General features: G+C 32.5%; 1 protein-coding gene across 1 annotated transcript; it reads left to right on the top strand.

The window, feature by feature from the left end:
* Window positions 1–553: 553 nt before the first annotated feature.
* On the top strand, window positions 554–2089 carry LOC149564364 (galactinol synthase 2-like). Its single transcript, XM_089828338.1, has 4 exons — window positions 554–850; window positions 960–1280; window positions 1631–1765; window positions 1868–2089. The coding sequence occupies exons 1-4, from the start codon at window positions 554–556 to the stop codon at window positions 2087–2089; spliced, it is 975 nt and encodes a 324-aa protein (XP_089684464.1).
* The last annotated feature ends 18117 nt before the right edge of the window (window positions 2090–20206 follow it).

The following is a 20206-nucleotide window of genomic DNA, read 5'->3' as shown; positions in this document are numbered from 1 at the left end:
TTAAATTTTATTAGATCTAAATTTTAATATTAATTAAACTACAGTACTGAAAACTTTTTCTATTTTGTATGTTTCATATATCTTCCATCATTAGAAGCTATATATACATATATGCATCATTTCTCTCAGTTCATATTGGTACACCTGTCAACTGAACAACGAATAACAAACATTAAAAAAGAAATCATCCTTTGAACTTAACAACCATGCAAAGCAAAAAGCACGTGAGCAGCAAGCCTTCATCCAGCAAGAAATGCCGACATGAATCTCCTAACTACAAGATTTCAAATCATGTCTTAACCCATAGGAGGTGGAGGAGTGAGTTTGTAGAAGCCTGCCAGCTGGCTGCCTCGTGGACATCTCTCAGCAACACTACTCATCCACATGACAAATCGCCATGGAGCTGGATTCCCACACAGACAAATGGCCATCAACCATTCACTGACTCTGCCTTTATAACTCCCTGCCACCCTGCCTTATCTTCTCCAACATTATCCATACATTATCTCATTCAGTACCCTACCCGCACTAGAATTGAAAACAATTGATCAAAATGGCTCCTGCAGATGAGAGATGTGGAAAGAGTGGGAGAGCATATGTTACGTTCTTAGCAGGTGGTGGAGATTATGTGAAGGGAGTGATTGGGCTCGCAAAGGGTCTGAGAAGGGTCCGAAGTGCTTATCCTCTCGTTGTTGCGCTTTTACGAGATGTTCCAGAAGACCACAGATTTCAACTGCGCCGCCATGGTTGTATTCTTAGGGAGATTCAGCCCATCAGTCCTCCAAACTGTGCTGTAGAATTCGCCATGGCTTATTATGTTCTCAACTATTCCAAGCTTCGAATTTGGGAGGTGCTTAAACAAAACCATGCAGATGATTAGTCTCTACTAATTTGTTATTGCTTTCATGGGAGAATAGTAATAATAATAACAATGATGATGTTTTTGATTTTTCATGCAGTTTGAAGATTACAGCAAGATGGTTTATCTGGATGCTGATACACAAGTCTATCATAACATCGATGACTTGTTTGAGAGGGAAGATGGGTATTTATATGGTGTCATGGACTGCTTCTGTGAGAAGACATGGACTCATACTCCTCAGTATAAGATTGGGTACTGCCAACAATGCCCGGATGAAGTGGAGTGGCCTGTTGAATTTGGTGAGCGACCTCATCTTTACTTCAATGCGGGGATGTTTGTTTTTGAGCCCAGCAGAATGGTCTCTGATTCTATCATTGAGACTTTACAAGTTACAACTCCAACATGCTTTGTAGAACAGGTATGTGTATATTCATCAATGGCTGCTTGCTCCCTACATATTAACTCAAAAGTGTTGATTCTTTTGAAAAGTGTAACTTGTTGTATCGTTCCAAACTTTTGCATAAGTGTTGTATGTTTTATGAACTGCTTCTACAAAAAGTGCTGTGTCTTTTGAAAGTGTTGTGTGCCTTGTGAACTATATATCTTTTCAAAAATGTTGTCTCTTTTGAAAAGTATAACTACTTGTATCTTTCGAAAAGAGTTGTATGTCTTATGAGCTATTTGAATATCTATATCTTGTCATTTTTGAATCAAAATGATTAATGAATACCTTGTGAACCTTGTTAATGGGTATATGTTATTTTGCAGGATTTTCTCAACATGTTTTTCCGTGACGTGTATAGACCACTTCCGCCAGAGTACAATCTTGTAACTGCCATGCTGTGGCGCCACCCAGAGAAAGTTGACATTCATAGAACAAAAGTGGTCCATTATTGTGCAGATGTAAGTTTTTCTCTATCATTTCACTTCTAGTATGAACATATCATGATATTCCTGTAAAGGTTTTGAACATCCTTAATGGAATGGGTTGTATGTTTTTGACAGGGAGCTAAGCCATGGAGATACACTGGGAAGGAGCAGAATATGGATAGAGAGGACGTGAAGATTTTAGTAGAGAGATGGTGGAGTATTTTTAATGATTCCTCGTTGGATTCGAAGGGAGAAAATGGAGTTGAAGCGAATACAAGGAAAATAAGATCAAGGTCATATGGAGGTGCAAGGCAAGCACCTCCTCCTAAGTTCAGCCATGCTACTCCAGCAGCTTAATTAATAATGCAAGCTAATGCTATTATGACTGTATAAGCTTGTGTTGTATGTTGGTATATGTCAATAGGATTTGGGCTTGGATAGTCCCCTCTCTTCTCTTTCTATATGTGGAGTTGGCAATCTTTGTGTAATTGCCCAGTCGTTGGACAAACCAATATAGCAGAGTTTCACGTTTTGGTATATGACAGAAATTAAACTTAAACGTCAAAATCATGGATGTATCATGTGCGTGTATATATATATATATATATATATATATTATAACATGTTTGTTTTAACACGTTTTGGTCTGTTCTTCCGATAGTTTTATAGTGGATGACTTGTTTTTGGTTCACATAATAATAAATTTTAATTTTTAGGGTTTGTATAAACCATCTATTTTTTTAGGAAAGATACCGGCCAAAGGAAAAATTTAGTAATAATTTTATAGATTGTGGAGGTTTTCAGATTGAGAAATTATTTATAAGTTGAGGCTTGAATCCACCACACTATTCAAAAAGTTTTAGAAGTTTTCATAGGTTCTTTTAAATTAGTAATTAAATAATAAAATTTAAAATTTTAAAATTTTAAGATGAATATTAATTCATTAAGAAGTAAAATTTTAGTAATTTTTATTTTTTATTTAAAAAAAATTATTTGTGTTGTTATGATGTTTTGTCATTTTGATTTTTGTATCATTTATATTTAAGAGTAAATAATTACCTTTTTAAGGAAGATGTGGCAAAAGTGAAAGTAATATTTGTATGTATATATAATATAAAGATTATCTAGGAGGTGATTGTATAGAGAAAATGAGAGAGGGGAAAGGTAGAAAATATGACGAATGAGAAGAGTTACAATTGTAGCATAAAATAAAAATGAAGGGTGTATTCACTTGCACTAATATTGATAAGAATATTATAATTGCGAGAAAATATTGGGAAGAAAAAAAAAAAAAATCAACTAACAATAAAAACATTAACAATATCCTTCTTAACTAAAATATAACTGGTCCTAATAATGGCTACACTAAGTTGATTTCCAAAAACATGAAAAAAATGATTGGTCACAACAAATGGAGTTATCTTAGAACCCAACAAATGAGAGGCTGTGCTAAGAACTCATTCAAAAATAATTAGAACCCAACAAATGAGAGGCTGTGCTAAGAACTCATTCAAAAATAATTCTTCTAGAGGGAGAGGGAGAGGGTCAAGTGCTCCAACAAAAATGTGTAGTGGATGCTAGAAAGAAATTTGTTCTACAATCATTGAATAGAGCTCCTCCCTTTATGAGGAACCCAAATCAAAGATGTAAGCAAGATATATTTCCATTGCCAAAAGAAATATTTAGGATAGAAAATTGAAACATAATTTTCCTATGAACTATGCATAATGGTATCCATATTAGTGTTGAAGGTTGTCACTATAAAATGAGCCTTTGTAGGCCACACCCTTGAATATGATAATTCAAAATCTCATAGAAGTCAATAGAGAGAGAATTCCAAAGACCAAAACATCTTCGCTCGAGGCAAATATTGTGCTAGAGGCAAAGATAAATCCTCTAAATACTGTGCTATAGTATCTACACTAATGCCAAACTTAATGAATGATCATGTAGAGAATGGATAAGAGGGTTATAATTTTACTTCACAATAGCTAAAGAAGAATAAAATCCATCAAAGAGAAAATGTACATAATCTTGAATATCAAATAAACAAAAGGTTTCTAGTAGAAAAAAATCCAAAAGATATAAATGAAGGTACTATAAAGAATTATTATCTAACCTTTTGAAAGTACTCCTAGATTATAAAGAAACAATACCAATAAAATAGTTGTCTAGAAAGGATGTTTCCACATAAGATGAGACCATGAAGGTCTCAATATTATCCATAAGAGCGTTCTAGATTAAGAAACATTACTTTTAGATAGATATTATAGAGGTCTCAATATCATCCTCAAGAGCTTGTTGGATTTACAAATATTACTTTTAGATGGGGACTTAATATATTTATACAACTATGATGATTCAAGCAGTGCAAGGATGCTTCTAGTGTACTCCATATGATGCAAAGCATCCCTATAAATAGTAAAAAATATTAGTCTATTGAATATGTTATTATTTTCATACCAATTTTCTTTTGTTCAGGGTCACTTCATTAGAAATTGAGTCCAAAAAGAGGTTAGTAGATCCTACTCAATGTTGTGATTCTTATCCATTGTTTTTAAGAGTTATAATTCTCTCAAGTTACACTATCAATTGAAGGATGAAGATAGTTATCAAGCAACATGATTAGTTTCCCACATTAATGGAACTTTATCTTAGTTGATGATTAGGTTGTCAAAGAAACCAAGAGAAATGCTCATTTCTACTAGACTTAGATATCACCCCCTTAATTATTACAATATGAGTACCTTATAGTATAGTATGGCTGAAACATTTTTCCTAAATGATATTAGTTTTAGGACTCATAATTTTCAAATCTAAAATAAGGACCTTGATACAATATTTGTAAACATTATCTTTGAGATGCAAATTGATCATGAGTTGTAGAAAAATTAAATATAATGCATAAATATTCAATCCAATCTTGTCTTTTGATTTTTTAAGCATTGATTTTGGTGAGAAAAAAGATAAATCTAATTTTCCCAAGCCTTCTAGCACATTAAAACAACTAAAAGTGGGATAAGATTATAAAATGATGCAAACAAAGAGAAAAATATTACAAAGATTAAAATTTGTTATGAGATTTTTTTGATTATTTAGTTCGCTCAATGATTTAAGAGAAGAGAATACTAGAATTTTAAAAAGCTTTCAAAAAACCTACTACCCACATTTGGACTTTTCAAATAGAGAAACTAAATCTAATCTTACACTAGAATAGATTTGTGATACCATGGTAGAAAATTAAAAAGATAAAAACTAAGAAAATAAATCTACTACAAATGAATAGAAAATACAATTGTGATGTAAATGACATGAAGTCAAAATAACAACACATGTAGTATGTAAGAGAGAACTGCAAATCTTGGATAATCAAAACAAAATTAGTAAAATTCAAGAGAAAATAATTACAAAATAAAATAAAATACAAAGACTAGCTATAAGACAAAGTTTTAATAGAAAATGAGAGGGGAAAGGTGGCAAATATAGCCAATTTGGGAAGATTATACTAGAATATCCTAAAATAGGAAAGCACAACTTGTACAGAGGATGTTGACAACAACCATTTACACTAGTACTTATATTATTAATCCAAAGAATGCACTACTACAAAAAATAGGAAAAACTTAGGAAAAGGAAAATAAATAATCAATTAGGAAATAAAAAGCTACATCAAAAAATATAACCATCTCATGTTTGTTAAAATAAAATGCACACCATGTTCTCATGTTCCACCTCAAAATTGTTATAATGTATATTTTAATACTTGTAAGATTAACAAATACAATTATCTTGTGTTTGTATAAATAATGTGCACATCATATCATCATACTTGAACTCTTATTTATTAGAATCTAAATTTTAATAATTTTCTAGTTTTTTTGAATGTTTATGAAGAATCCACCATAAAATTTTTTAAAGAAAATTTGGGCAACTTACACAAATTTAATTTGTTAATTAATGTTTTTTTAATGAAAGAATAAATACATACTTTTATGTTGAGCCATCTGATGATTCTATATTAGATACTTACGTAGTACTATAGTTTGGTGGACATGTAGAGATAGTTAAAAGGCGTGGTAGAAGTTATAATTTTTAAGCGATCCACATTACCATAAAGGTCTTTGGATAATTTGCACTAAGGAAGAATGCTTGAAAGTTTGATACTACACTATTATAAAGAGATGTTACATGTGATTATTGAAAATGTCAAGTAACAAAGAGAGTGATGGGGGGGGTGGTGTGAATTGATTTTTATAAAATAATTTCCTTAGACTTAATTAATTTGGTTAATAATTAAATAAATTTGATTTAGTTAAAATATATAAACATTCAAAAATAAAAAACACCAAACACCATGAATACCAAAATTTATGTGGAAACCCAAGATGACAAAATTTACAGAGAAACTAATTCTCACAAAATAGAACACCAACTAAGGTGATTTAAAAAAAAAGACTCATTGTAAAATTTCTCATTTTTCAAGGCTCACTGCTAGTAGGACTAACTATCTAGAAGTAAAAAGGTCCACTACTAATACAAAAAACCTCGCACTAGAATATATGAAAATAAAATAAAAATCTGCCATTAAAATCGTTGTTGCCAACAATTAGTAACACAACAATGATTTTACAGTATGCTACCAATTGAAAAAAATCAGATACACATCAATATATAAAATATTCCTTGTTTTGTTTGCATTCACTTTACATATTACTCACACACATTATCAAATAGAAACATCACTCTTATACCATGTTATGCTACCAAAAATAATAAAGTCATCCTAATAAAATTTTAAATAGGTCATATCAAATCACTATCATAGTGGTGAAGAATGAAACATGGACCATAGAGATTATCTTCACTCAATTCAACACACCTCATAGACAAAATCACACCTTATATTTGTTGTGAACTTCAAAACCAAGAGATAAGATTTATATGCTGCAATATAAATATTTGAATTGAAGAACACCAACCACTTTCCAGATAGGACCATACTCGAATAAATGAACCACATTATATTGTACAAGATTAATGATACCAACATGAACATGGATAAAGATAGATCGTTACATCACATTGTCTAAAGCACACTACACCAAATCACCAAAGCATCAAAACTACATCTAAGAGTAGGGTATGTTGACATCAATGAAAACCATTTATGACAAAAAATATTATTGTATCATTGTTACATTCATAGTCTCCCCTTATTTTATTAATCTCAAAATTAGTCAATAAAAAAATTGACGAATCTTTGTCAAATGATATCATCGTAAAAAATCTATGTTCTTCTCCCCCTTTAAAAATAATGACGAAGTGCCAATATTCCCCCCCTCACTTACAATACCACTCTACTTCCCTTGAGAAGAAGCCAAAGATAATTGATCAAGGAATAACAATGGAACACCTTCGACTAATGCACACAATAGTTCACTTATTAAGCACTATGAAAGGGTAGCACCTCCAAAATTTGTTTGGAATACCCAAAACACATCCTTGTACAAAGGTTTCATAAGTATATCTACAATATACTACTTTTTAGTTAAATACTTAATTTTTACCTTATTTTCCAATACCTTCTTGCACAAGAAATGATATTTGAAGGACATATTTTTTTTGGGAATGATGTACTCAATTCTTGTAAATATGTATATGATTAGTATTATCACACATAAATATTAAAACCAATTCATCAAATTTTGTACCAATATCCTTTAGAGTTTGTTTAATCTACATAACTTGAGTGTAATACAAAGATGTTGCAATATATATTTTATTCAACAGTAGATGGTTTTACAAAATATTTCTTCTTACTTGACCATTCAACTATTCCAGATTCAAGGAAACATGCCTACTTTTTTTTATCATCATCCTTACTACTTCTTGAACTATCTGATTCATCATTTCCACTACTTCCTTCTTTTGTGTTTCTCTATGAGAGGATAAATGTCTTGTAATGCAACACTTCTCATAAAAATGTTAAAACCATTAAAATTTTAAACTATTTTCCTCTATCAAATCTAAACATTTAATCTTCGTACCTAATTCATTCTCTACTCTTGCTTTGTAACTTATCTAGTGACTTTCTCAAATTCTTCTAATATTTAGTTTAAGAATGTAACAAGATAACTTAGAACAATAATCAATAAAAAGTATGGAATCCCTCTCACCTTGTAAGCTTCTTGATCTAGTAGGACTACGTAGACCAATGTGCACAAGATATAATATACCTTAAGATGAATGATATTTTCCTTTGAATGACTCTCTTATCTTGTTTCCTTCTTGACATGCCTTTAGGGTTTACTTTAGTGGAGAATATTTGTCAAATGGCTATTCTCCCTCATTGCAGACCCTAAATTTGGCAATTTTTTTGGTACTTTTTGGGTTGGCAACATCACTCGCAATTTACGAAAATTGGATCGCATGCTCAGACCAATCGCCAATAATGATACATAATCATTTTTATTTTGATGATGACTTCAGCAATGAAATCTAATCTTTCCACATAGTAAATTAAATGTTTTCACCGACAATTTCTGAGGCATGTCTTAATTGATGGTCACATTCACCAATCTATGATGAAAATTTAAGTCAAGTTATAGGTAAAGTACATATACTTGACAAGTGTCTCTATTCTGGAGACATTCTTAGGAAAATTTTATCCGTCTAATCTTTGGCTTGAAATAGATTATACTATAGAGAAGTGTCATTATTTTAGGAATTTTCTCTGAAACTTGTTGTACTTTAAATTTTAATGGTGAAGTTGAATGGCTCACAAAGAGCCCACCAGGGATCAAGTCTTGCTAAGTGCAAGGTCCAAAGACATCAAAAAAGGATGAGGTTGAGATCGTGCCCTGGGAAAATTTGGCAGCGTGGATGCTCCTTAGTCCTTGGCTCTTAGCCGAAGAGGTTTCAAGTACGCATGGGCCCATATCAGGTACCTAAAACATCTTTGTGGATGATCTCCACCAAAATAAAATAAAATTTTAAGCTCAAAATAGGATTTAAACCATTGATTTAGGATCATCTAATGGTCATTAAATAGGGTTATTTTATCTTGGATGATACAAATTTATGGTTTCTATATATTTTTACTTTTGGTCATGATTTTCTGAAATACTTAAAGATTTGCCACGGTTTTACAAAATTATCATACGACGGGAAAGAATCGCCAATAAAATTAATTTTTTTCTAATTTAAAAAAAAAAAATCGCCAATTTAGATTATTTCCCCCCCCTTAAGATAATGTTGGATTTGCCATGAATTTATACATTTTTCAAAAGGGGGGTTCCTTAAAGTTATCCCTGCATGCCTTACATATAATATAATTTTGTTTGGTTTATATAATTTTGGAAATTATCTTACTACACATGTTAAATTTATCCTTAATAAGTTTATCATAATTAATGTGAGACACCCTCTAGTACCATATCCATTTGTTACAGATCTAATAGACTAAGCAACTTTCCATAGATCCTTCTATTTGATGTACACATTTCCTCATGTTTTCTTCCAACTAATTTTTTTTCTAGGATTATCTTGGATCTCACGACCATCTTCTTGAAATAAAATATCGTAATTGGATTTTCACACAATTTTCCAACACTCAAAATATTATGTCATAAACTCTTCACATAGCAAACATTATTAGTGTTATGATTTCAATAAAAAATCATATAACTAATTCCAAAAAATTGTGTTTCCTTTCTCAAGACTAAATCTAACAGGACCTTGAGCATATTTATCAAGTTCCACAAATTTTCTTTTTATCACTAGTCATATTTTGAACACTCACTATCAACCATTGATTCTTATTCCTTATAAAAATAATGTAGTCTCAATTTTATTACCAAATACCAAGAAAATTTTAGAAATATCAAATATATGACTTTCTTGTTTTTCCAAAAATAATCATTCCTTTTGATCTCATTCATCATCTAAAAAACTAGCATTTTTGTTATCGTAGTAGAATTTCTTATTGAATTTCTTATTGAACTTCTTAAACTTTTTTCTTGTTCCTTTATGGGGCACCTAGTTTCGAAATGATCAATCTTTCCACATTTAAGGGGTAACATACCTTTTTAAAAAATTTGTATGCAGATGCCTTGCAAAGTTCTTTTTGAACTCTTTTGAATCATCATCATTTGATATTCCTTTGTATTTGTGGCTTTAAAGTCCATTTTAGATCCCTTCTTTTATTTATTTTTTATCAACTTAAATATTATAAGGGTCCTAAACAACTATTTTGTACTAAGCTTTTGTATATCATAAACTTGCTCAATAATTGAGATCTTGTCATTGTACCTTTTTAGTAAGATCCTAGATACTCTTCATAACATCTTCATCAATTATAGATCCACCTTGATTCTTGATTTCGTTTAGATAATTGTTATCCCTCTAAAAGTAGATTTCAATATCTTCACCTTATTCCATCCTTGATTTATCATATTGACACTTAGTTGTTAACTTCTTAGATGCTTTCACTCTATCATTTTCTTCATAGATATCTTTCAAAATTTCCAAAACTTCATAAGAACTATTAAATTAAATAACCTTTGTCAACTCAGTTTTATATAGAGAACTAAGAATTGCATACCTTTCTTTCTCATTACTCTCATAGGTTAAGGTCTCATCTATAGTAGTATGGTCATTCTAAGTTGCAACACACTTAATCTCAACAACTTTCCAAGTAGTGTAACTGATATATTTTTCAAGTAACCTCTTGTTTGAAAGTTATAGTAACTATAAATGGAACCATCAAATATAAAAAAATTTAATTTATGCGTTATAACATATACCTCAAGTGGTTAAGATATTCTCCAAGGAGATAAAGCACCAATACAAAAACTTTGAATGAGCCAAAAAAACTAGGGTTGGAGGGTGGGGGGGGGGTTTGGTTTGATCAATGATTATAAAATAATTTCATTATCTTTAGTTAGTCCAATGAATACTTAAATAAATCTAAAACTTAAAACATATTTGAACATAAAAGCAGAAAACACCAAACACCATGAACGTCAAAATTTATGTGGAAAACCAAAATGGTAAAAAACACAAAGAATAATTCTCATTGTGGATAAGCCTCACTATTGATTAGGCTAATTATCCATAAGTCTTACCACAAATTCAAAGAAGCTCACAACCAAAATATGAGAAATAAAAAGGAATCCACCATGCTAAAGTTAGTGATACCAACAATTAGCAACATAAGAATCACCACTCTTGGTTGGGATAATTAGTCACACAAGATCACATTAAAATATATACATAGATATTTCCTTGTCAAATTCACATTTACTTATCATATTACTTGCATATCCCATCAATTAGATTTATCACTCTCTTATACCATGTCACACCACCAAAAATAACTAAGTAGGCCTAATATAATTTGAAATAAGTCACACCGAACCATTCATGTGTTGGTAGGAATGAAACATGGAGCAAATAGATTCTCCTTGTTCAATTCAACATGCCTTACACATAGCAAAAAACTTCACATTTACTATGAACTTTGGAACCAGGAGATATGATCTACAAGCTATAATAAAAATGCTTGAATTGAAACACAAAACAACTTTGTACATACGACCAGACCCAAATAAATGTACTACATTATATTTCAAGATTTGTGAGACCCAAAAAAAAACATATCATCCATTGAGAGGGAGGTTGATTTCCTCTTACATTTCTTCATTGTACTTTCTATCTCAATGTCCATCTCAATCTTTGATGAGCCTTTCTCCTCTTCTATTGGTGGTGTTTCTTTCTCTTCCACCTATGTTTGAGACTTTTATAGAGATCCTCTTGCAAGTTTTTCTTCTATTTATTTGTCACCCATTACTTTAGCTAGATCATCCTCGGATGGTTTTATAACTTGTCTTCTTGTTATCCTCTTTGGTGCACTCTTCTCTACTTTCTTCTTTTCCCTAAGAAGTTTACCATGAATTTCTAAGAAGGTGTCGAATCTTGGCAGGAGATGGCTGGTAGCTGCTCAATGTGTGTCTCTTCTACTTCTACAGTTACTTCATATACAAAATTTGTCAACCAATGGGTCTGTTGCACAACACAAATAATACATTTATATGTACTAGCTAGAAAGAATATGTCATTTTTGTATTTTTCAATCAGGCTGGTAGGGCTTCTTTCTTGTTGATGTATTTCCTTTTGAAAGTTTCTAAAATATTCCAACAAGAAAAATCACCTCTTCCCTCTAGTTTCTTGCATAGTTCACTGATCTACATAGTGATAGGTTGATCTTCTTTCCACTTGAAGAGTTTTATAACTTGTCTTCTCGTTATCCTCTTTGGTGCACTCTTCTCTACTTCCTTCTTTTCCCTAAGAAGTTTACCTTGAATTTCTAAGAAGGTGTCGAATCTTGGCAGGAGATGGTTGGTAGCTGCTCAATGTGTGTCTCTTCTACTTCTACAGTTACTTCATATACAAAATTTGTCAACCAATGGGTCTGTTGCATAGCACAAATGATACATTTATATGTACTAGCTAGAAAGAATATGTCATTTTTGTATTTTTCAATCAGGCTGGTAGGGCTTCTTTCTTGTTGATGTATTTCCTTTTGAAAGTTTCAAAAATATTCCCACAAGACAAATCACCACTTCCCTCTAGTTTCTTGCATAGTTCACTGATCTACATAGTGACATGTTGATCTTCTTTCCACTTGAAGAGTGAGAATCCTGGGAATTCTTCGTTAAGGTAGAAGAGTATGCAAACCAATGTTGAACTTGTACCATCTTAAAATGACACACATCATTTTGATACCTTTTAGATCTAGACTTAGTGTGGTTTTAGTCTCTTTTATCCTTTCTACTTCCATTTCATGCATCTTTGTCATCTCACACTTTCTAACATGGTCTTCTAGGTGTCATTTTGATACTCTTTTGATCATATCTCCTGATAAGCTCACTATCCTTTAGTTTCACTTGCACCTCCCTTTGGAGCTTCTTGTGACTCCCATGACATGACCTCTGAGACCAATTCAATCCAGATTAACCTATGCTAGACTAGGTCAACCTAGGTCAACCTAGTCCTCGATGATTATGGGGTTTAGGGCCTAAAAGTTTTCAAGTTTACCAATTAGTTTAATTATCTCCTTCGTCAACCTAAGTTTATTTCTCGCCCAAAAACTAGTATAAAAGAAGGCTTGGGCACTTCATTTTCATCTCTTATTCTAAAGTCATCTCACAAGAAATGAAGGTGTTTTTCTTTAGTCAACTTCAAGTATCGTCAAGCATTCAGGTCTAAGCATCTCCTTCTTGCATCAAGCTTCTTCCTTCAAGGTGGTAGTGGAGTTTGAATCTAAGGAGAAGACCCAACATTCCAATCCATTCAATTTCTTCTACTATTCACCCATGGCATATCACATGCATTTCCATAAATGAGGTTTTGTCTTCTTTGATTTCCTTATGGTTTCTTTGAGTCAAGGCTAAAAAATTTACATACTTGATCACATATAAAAGGCAATTGCATCTTCCAAGGTAATTGTTTCTTTTATTTGATATTATTAAGATCCACTACATGAAATCATTTCCTTTATTAATTAAATTTCAATTTATGGTTAATTCCTTACCTTAGGTCTTAACCAAGGCAAGCCCTCATTAAAACCCAAACACAAAACTCTTCTTTTCTATGTTTATATGCAAGATACTAGTTGTATGCCTAAAATGTGAGCACACTTCTATGAGTCATTATATTCAAGGTTTCTCAAAAATGAGGTCTTGAATGGCGACTCAGCTCCCTATTCATGGAGTGTAGGGGTTGGTAATGGAGGCCCTCAGTCTGACCTAGTTTGTGCCCATACAAGTACACCACGAAACAAGAGATTCAATGATCTAATATGCATGCAAATGGAAAAAAAAAAAAAAAAACTAATCTAAATGATAAAAATGCAAAACAATGCAAGAAATGAAATCTAATCTATGAAAAGAAATAACAATGGAGATCTAATCTATGAAAGCAAGATCTAATCTATCAATGCAAGATCTAAGCTAACATGAAAATCAAAGTATGGATCATGATGATGGAAGCCATGCATGCAAGAGAGAATGAGACAAGAAGATAGAAGTTCTCCACAAAAAGCTTTAATATTCAAAACTCCTCCTTAAAAAATCACTCTCCAAACCTGCAACATAATAATAGCATAATAATGGGTGTCTCAAAAATGAGGAGAGGACTCTCCCTTATAAAGAAGATTGGACGATCTAGATTGAGAGGAAAAAGATTTAATCAAGGGTGGAGAAATAATGATCCATGTGAACTAAAGATCCACCAATAAGAAAAGTGGAGTGGTTGAGAAGAAAGTGGGGAAAGGATGAAGATAAGTCCCACATTAAGTGTACATAAAAGATTTATTTAATTTTTTATTTGTTTTAACTCCTTTTTCATCAAAAAGAGATTTAAGTGGGATATTTTATTTAATTAAAAGGGAGCAAGTTCTTTTAATTAAATAGGAAATATTTAATCAAATTAAAAGAGGGGTTTTTCTTTTAATTAATTAAATGTAGATGAATTATTTAATTAAAAGAGAGGTTTTCTTTTAATTAAATGGAGACTTATTTTATTTAATTAAAAGAGAGAAAGTTCTTTTAATTAATTAAGAAATATTTAATTAAATTAAAAGAGATGTTTTTCTCTTAATTAATTAAATGTGGATGAACTATTTAATTAAAAGAGAGGTTTTCTTTTAATTAAATAGGGACTTATTTTATTTAATTAAAAGAGAGCAAGTTCTTTTAATTAAATAAGACTTAGGATAAAATGATCAACCTTAGAAATAAAAAAAATTGAATTTGATCAAGGAAATTGATTTGAATTGATTTAATAAAATATTACACACCATTGATTCAAGAAATTTGAATAATGGGGGCCCATAGTCTAGGTGACCATTTCAGGGTGCATACATTTGCCCCTTTTTGACTAATGTGTGATCGATTTGGGAACACATGTAGTCAAAGAAAGAAATTGAAGTGTGAGGTCGATTTGGGATCACAAAACAACCTAGATATGTGGTCGAATCAAGAACACAACAAGACAAAGAATACAAATAAATTTTGACTTGAAAAAGTCAAGGATAAAATTGATAAAACTGAATCAAATATTGAATTTGATAATTATTGCCCCTTCGTGATCGAAATTGAAATGAGATAGAGGAGAAATAGCAAATTGCTAAATTTGATCAAATCAAACAAAAGATAAGGTTCTTGATGTAAGATGAAAGATATAAGAATCATAGAACCAAGGTAGATCATCAAGCATGAAATATTATTCCCCAAAGGTGATTTAGAAAAAAAGAAGTGGGGAAAAAGAAAATGGAAGATAGAAGTTTGGAAGATATGGAAAGAAACAGAAAGAAGAAAAGAAAATGCTTCAAAATCAATCAACTATTTAAGATAGAAATTTCGATTGAGATCATGAAAGAAGATAAGGAAATGAAGATCAAAACATGACCACAGTTGATTAAAAGTCCACAATAAAGATGAAGGGAGAACCCTCTCAAACTCATAATGCAGCCAAAAAATGCAAACTAACATGAAGTCTAATAATGCAAGCTACATGAAAATGGAAAGGTGTACTTGCAAAAGAGCAACTATAACATAGGATTTTTTGTGTTCATCATTCATTAAAGAATGTGAAAGAACTTATTTTCATCATTGGGCCATTATTAACGGACATTGAAAATCACACAATCATCACTAGTCACAAGTGCAACTATGAAGATATGAATGTAATTTATATCTGATTGGAATGTGGAAAGATTCTAACATAAGCATCAAAGACATAAAGGTCAAGATGACTTTGATGTTAGCTTACCCAATTTAATGTAGCAAAACCATGCTCGCATCAAGGCATAGATACCAAGATGACCATAAGAACGGTTGTGCAAAAACAATCAAGGATGATGCCTTAAATCTCCTAAGCATTTCAAGGGGACAATAAGAGACACTCTAGAGTTTCAAGACCACACCTGCAACCAAAAAACAAATAAAAACATGTCCCATGCCCCAAGTCCTCTAGCGATGCATCATGGAGAGACTTATCAGACAAGGACACAACAAAAATCAATAATAATTAGCACACAAAGAAAAAATCATGGCATAAGTCAAGCATTAAGTGTTGCGTTTAAAATTTAAGTGTGTTAACTGATACTGAGTTTGGAAGATAAGGATCAAATGCTTGCAAGAAGGGAAGATCACATGATGATACTGGGTAAGACCAAACCAATAAGTGTTGAAAAACACTCGATGTCAAAGGTTGTATTGAAAAATACAATTGGGGTGGTGTTGAAAGACACCGTTTGCGAGGTGTCCTAAAGACTAACAAATCCAAAAGACCAAAGCTAACATAGTTATGCCCCCTAGACAAAGACCAATTCCAAACCAAGGCAACAAGGACAAGGCATGATGGAGAAAGGCTATGTGTCGAGGACATGCACTAAGAAATAGGGGTGCAAAGGCCTCAAGTAGTGCCCATTTCCAGGTTTTCACCACTTGGGTTCTTTTTTTTTTTTTTTTCCAGGACTTTTTATAATTTTTTTTGTATTTTTGCTACCAAGGCGCCTATTTCTAGGTTTTCACCAAGGCACTTTTTCTATTTTTTTTTTTTTGAATTTTTGGAACATATAATTTTTTTGGAGATACATCAAAGTGCCTATTGCTAGGTTGTCACTAAGAAGATCATTTTTTTTAGGACATTTTTCAATTTTTAGACTTTTTTTACAATATATCATTTTTTTGGATTTTTGGAATATATCAAATTTTTTTTTTTGATTTTTTTCAGGATCAATAAATATATACAAAGATGCCCCTAGATAGAATGGGCATTATGGATAGAATTTCTTCAAGTGCAAGACATTTATAGGATCAGGGAGCTGCTCTCCCTTTGCTGTAGATAGTAAATAAGCACCATAACCAAAAGCTGCTGTGATAATGTAAGGTCCAAGCCAATTAAGTTCAAACTTACCCTTTTGATCTCTATTCTATTGATTCTTATGATTCACACATAGGACAAGGTCTCCCACTTGGAACTCTCTAGGGTGAACCTTTTTGTTAAATGCTTTTAACATACACTTTTGATAGACCCTCATATGGTCAAATGATGCTTGTCATTTCTATCTAGAAGTTCTAACTCTTGAAGTCTCATGGCACGGTAGTCTTCATCTGAAACTAGACCTTTGAGAGAAACTCTAAGTGAAGGAATCTCAACCTCTAAAGGTAACATTGCTTCAGCACCATATGTAAGGGAAAAAGGAGTAGCCCCAGTAGGAGTACGAATACTCATTCTATAGGCCCACAAAGCTGGATTTATTTGTAAATGCCAATCTCTACCATTCTTATGAATTGTTCTATGCAAGATTTTAAGAATGGTTTTGTTTGATGCTTCTGCTTGACCATTTCCTTGCGGGAAATAAATAGAGGACCAATGTTGATTATCAGTGATAATCTTAGAAGGCACTCCATATCTATAGATAATATGATTCAAAATAAATAGAGAAACTGCCTTACCCAAGGCAATAGAAAGTGGGACAACTTCTACCCATTTAGTGAAATAATTTGTGGCAGTGATAATAAACTTCTGTCCAGATGATGAGTTGGGATGAATTTGCCCAACAAGATCAAAGGCCCAACGCTGAAATGGCCAATGAGAAATAGAAGGAATGAGCTCCCTACTTGGAGTATGTATCAGGTTATCATGTTTTTGACATTTTTCACATGACTTTGCAAAAGCTACTACATCAATCTGCATTGTGGGCCAATAGTATCCCACCCTAAGCAATCTTCGAGCCATGGAAAGACCATTAGAATGTCCCCCACAGATACCCTCATGGATGTCAACTAACGCTTGAGTAGATTCATCCTCTTCTAAGTATCTAAGAAGTGTTCCATCTAGACCCTTCCTATACAAATCACCAGAGATAAGGGAATGACGAGAGGCATTTCGAATAAGGTTTCTATGTTCAGATAGATTAAAGGTTTCAAGTATAATTCCATCATGAATGTATGAGTAAATGGCACCATAACGAGATGACTCATGACCAACAAGGGTACAAATAACATGATTTTCTTGGGAATCATGGATAGGGTGATGTAGCTCTTCCACTAGGAATTCAAATCTTGATTCATGTTGCTCTAATTGAAGAAGTGAAGCAAGTGTAGCCATAGCATTAACTGCCTTATTTTCTGTTTGAGGGATTTATTGAAATGGGATGAATTTGAAGTAGAGTCTCAAGGAATCAACCATTTTCTTGTAAGGTAACAATTTAGCATTTTTTGTTAGACAATCATCATTGACTTGGTTGATTATCAGCTGTGAATCTCCATAGATGTGTAACTCTGTAATTCTCCATTCTATGGCCATTTTAAGTCCATTTGTTAAAGCTTCATATTCAACAATATTGTTTGTACATGGAAATAATAGCTTGTAAGATTTAGGAATTGTGTACCCATGAGGAGAAACAAACAACACACCAGCTCCTGAACCACTTTGCATAAAGGACCCATCAAAGAACATCTTCCATGTTCTTTTAGTCATATACATGAGGTGCTCATCTGGGAAATCAACTTGAATAGGTGCATAATCTTGTAGTGGGAAATCAGCTAATTGATCTACTATGGCTTGTCCTTTGATTGCTTTATGCTCAATGTACTCTATGTCAAACTCTGAAAGGATCATCATTCATTTAGCAAGTCTACCTGTGAGGGCAGTCTTACATAGTAAGTACTTGAGTGGATCTATTTTTGCTATGAGGTGTATAGTGTGTGCAAGCATATAATGTCGCAACTTTTGGGAAGCAAACACAACTACGAGCCAAGCTTTCTCAATATTGGTGTAATTAACCTCATATGAAACAAGAGTACGACTAATGTAATATATTGCCTTTTCTTTCCCATGTTCATCAAGTTGAGCTAATAATGCCCCCAAGGCAGATTTTGTTGCTGAAATGTATAGGATAAGTGGTTTCCCTGGGATAGGAGGCATTAAAATAGGAGGATTTGCCAAGTATTTCTTGATCTGGTCCATGCTCTGTTGACATTCATCATTCCATATACATTTGACTTCTTTATGTAAGTTTTTGTTGAAAGGTTGAGCTCTATTTTCCAACTGTGAAATACACCTCCTTATAGATTGAAGACGTCCTTGAAGACTCCTCATTTGACTAATGTTTTTAGGAGGTGGCATATCCATAATTGCTTGAACCTTTTCAGGATCCACCTCTATCCCTTTTGCTGAAATAATGAATCTTAGTAATTTGCCAGAGGTGACTCCAAATGCAGTTTTTTTTAGGATTTAACCTTAGTTGAAATTGTTCCATACGATCTAGAATGACTTCTAAATCATCTAAGTGTGTATCTCTTTTCTTAGACTTGGCCAAGGTGTCATCCACATAATCTTCCATGTTTTTATGCATCATATCATGAAAAATAATTGTCATAGCTCATTAATAGGTAGCTCCTACATTTTTTAATCCAAAAGGCATAACATTCCAACAATAGGTACCCCATGCACAAGTAAATGTAGTCTTTTCTTAGTCTTTAGGAGCTATCTTAATTTGATTATATCCAGAAAAACCATCTATTAAGGAATAAATCTCATAACCCGCAGTCATATCTACTATCATGTCTATATTAGGAAGTGGAAAATCATCATTTGGGCATGCTTTATTAACATCTCTAAAATCTATGCAAACTCAAATGATTTTTTCATGTTTTGAAATTGGTACAATGTTTGATATCCATTCGACATAGACAATAGCTCTTATGAATTTTGCACCAAGAAGTTTCTCTAATTCTGCCTTGACTAAGAGAGCTATGTGAGGATGCATTTTTCTCAATTTTTGCTTAACTGGTTTAACACTTGGAGCTATGGATAAGTGATGCATAATAAGATTAGTGTCCAACCCTATCATATCTAAATAAGTCCATGCAAAATTAATCTTCTTTTCTTGTAAGAATTTAGTATAGGCTTCTTTTTCTTGTGATGACAAAGATTGAGCCAAATGTACCATTTGCAGAGCCTCATCTATACCCAAATTGACTGCTTGTGTTGGTTTGATAAGTACTAAAGATCTATCTTGAAAATAACTAGGAAGAGAATCAAGTACCTCATCCTTAGGTGCCTCAAAAAGGTTTTCACCCTTGGATATGTCCTTTCTTTTTACTTTTTTTAGTTCTGACACCGCCACATAGTGGTTTTCGCCATCAAAACTCCTTTTCTTTTTCTTTTCTTTTCTCTTTATTTTGTGACTAAGGTACTTGATATTTGGCTCTGCCATACTAGCAGCTGGTTCACTGGTGGAAGAGACTACAGGTTCAATGGCATTCAAATAATAGGCTATTTCATAGTCATTTTGAAATGTTAAGATTTCAGGTTCTTGGTTGTGTTGGGACCAATCAATCAGGTCAGGATGAACAAGGGATAAATCAATGACAGGTTCAAGATAGTGAATATGGATGA

This window comes from Cupressus sempervirens, chromosome 4 (assembly GCF_028749045.1).
Source record: "Cupressus sempervirens isolate cs-2001-9-10 chromosome 4, ASM2874904v1, whole genome shotgun sequence".
NCBI classification, from domain to species: domain Eukaryota; kingdom Viridiplantae; phylum Streptophyta; class Pinopsida; order Cupressales; family Cupressaceae; genus Cupressus; species Cupressus sempervirens.
The sequence above is the reverse complement of the archived record's forward strand: the minus strand, read 5'-3'. Positions and strand labels throughout refer to the sequence as shown.

Coding starts and splice junctions, on each gene's coding strand:
- LOC149564364 (XM_089828338.1), top strand. CDS start 554: ATGGCTCCTGCAGATGAGAGATGTGGAAAGAGTGGGAGAGCATATGTT. Junction 851..959: donor CCAAGCTTCGAATTTGGGAG/GTGCTTAAACAA, acceptor TTTTTCATGCAG/TTTGAAGATTACAGCAAGAT. Junction 1,766..1,867: donor TGGTCCATTATTGTGCAGAT/GTAAGTTTTTCT, acceptor TGTTTTTGACAG/GGAGCTAAGCCATGGAGATA.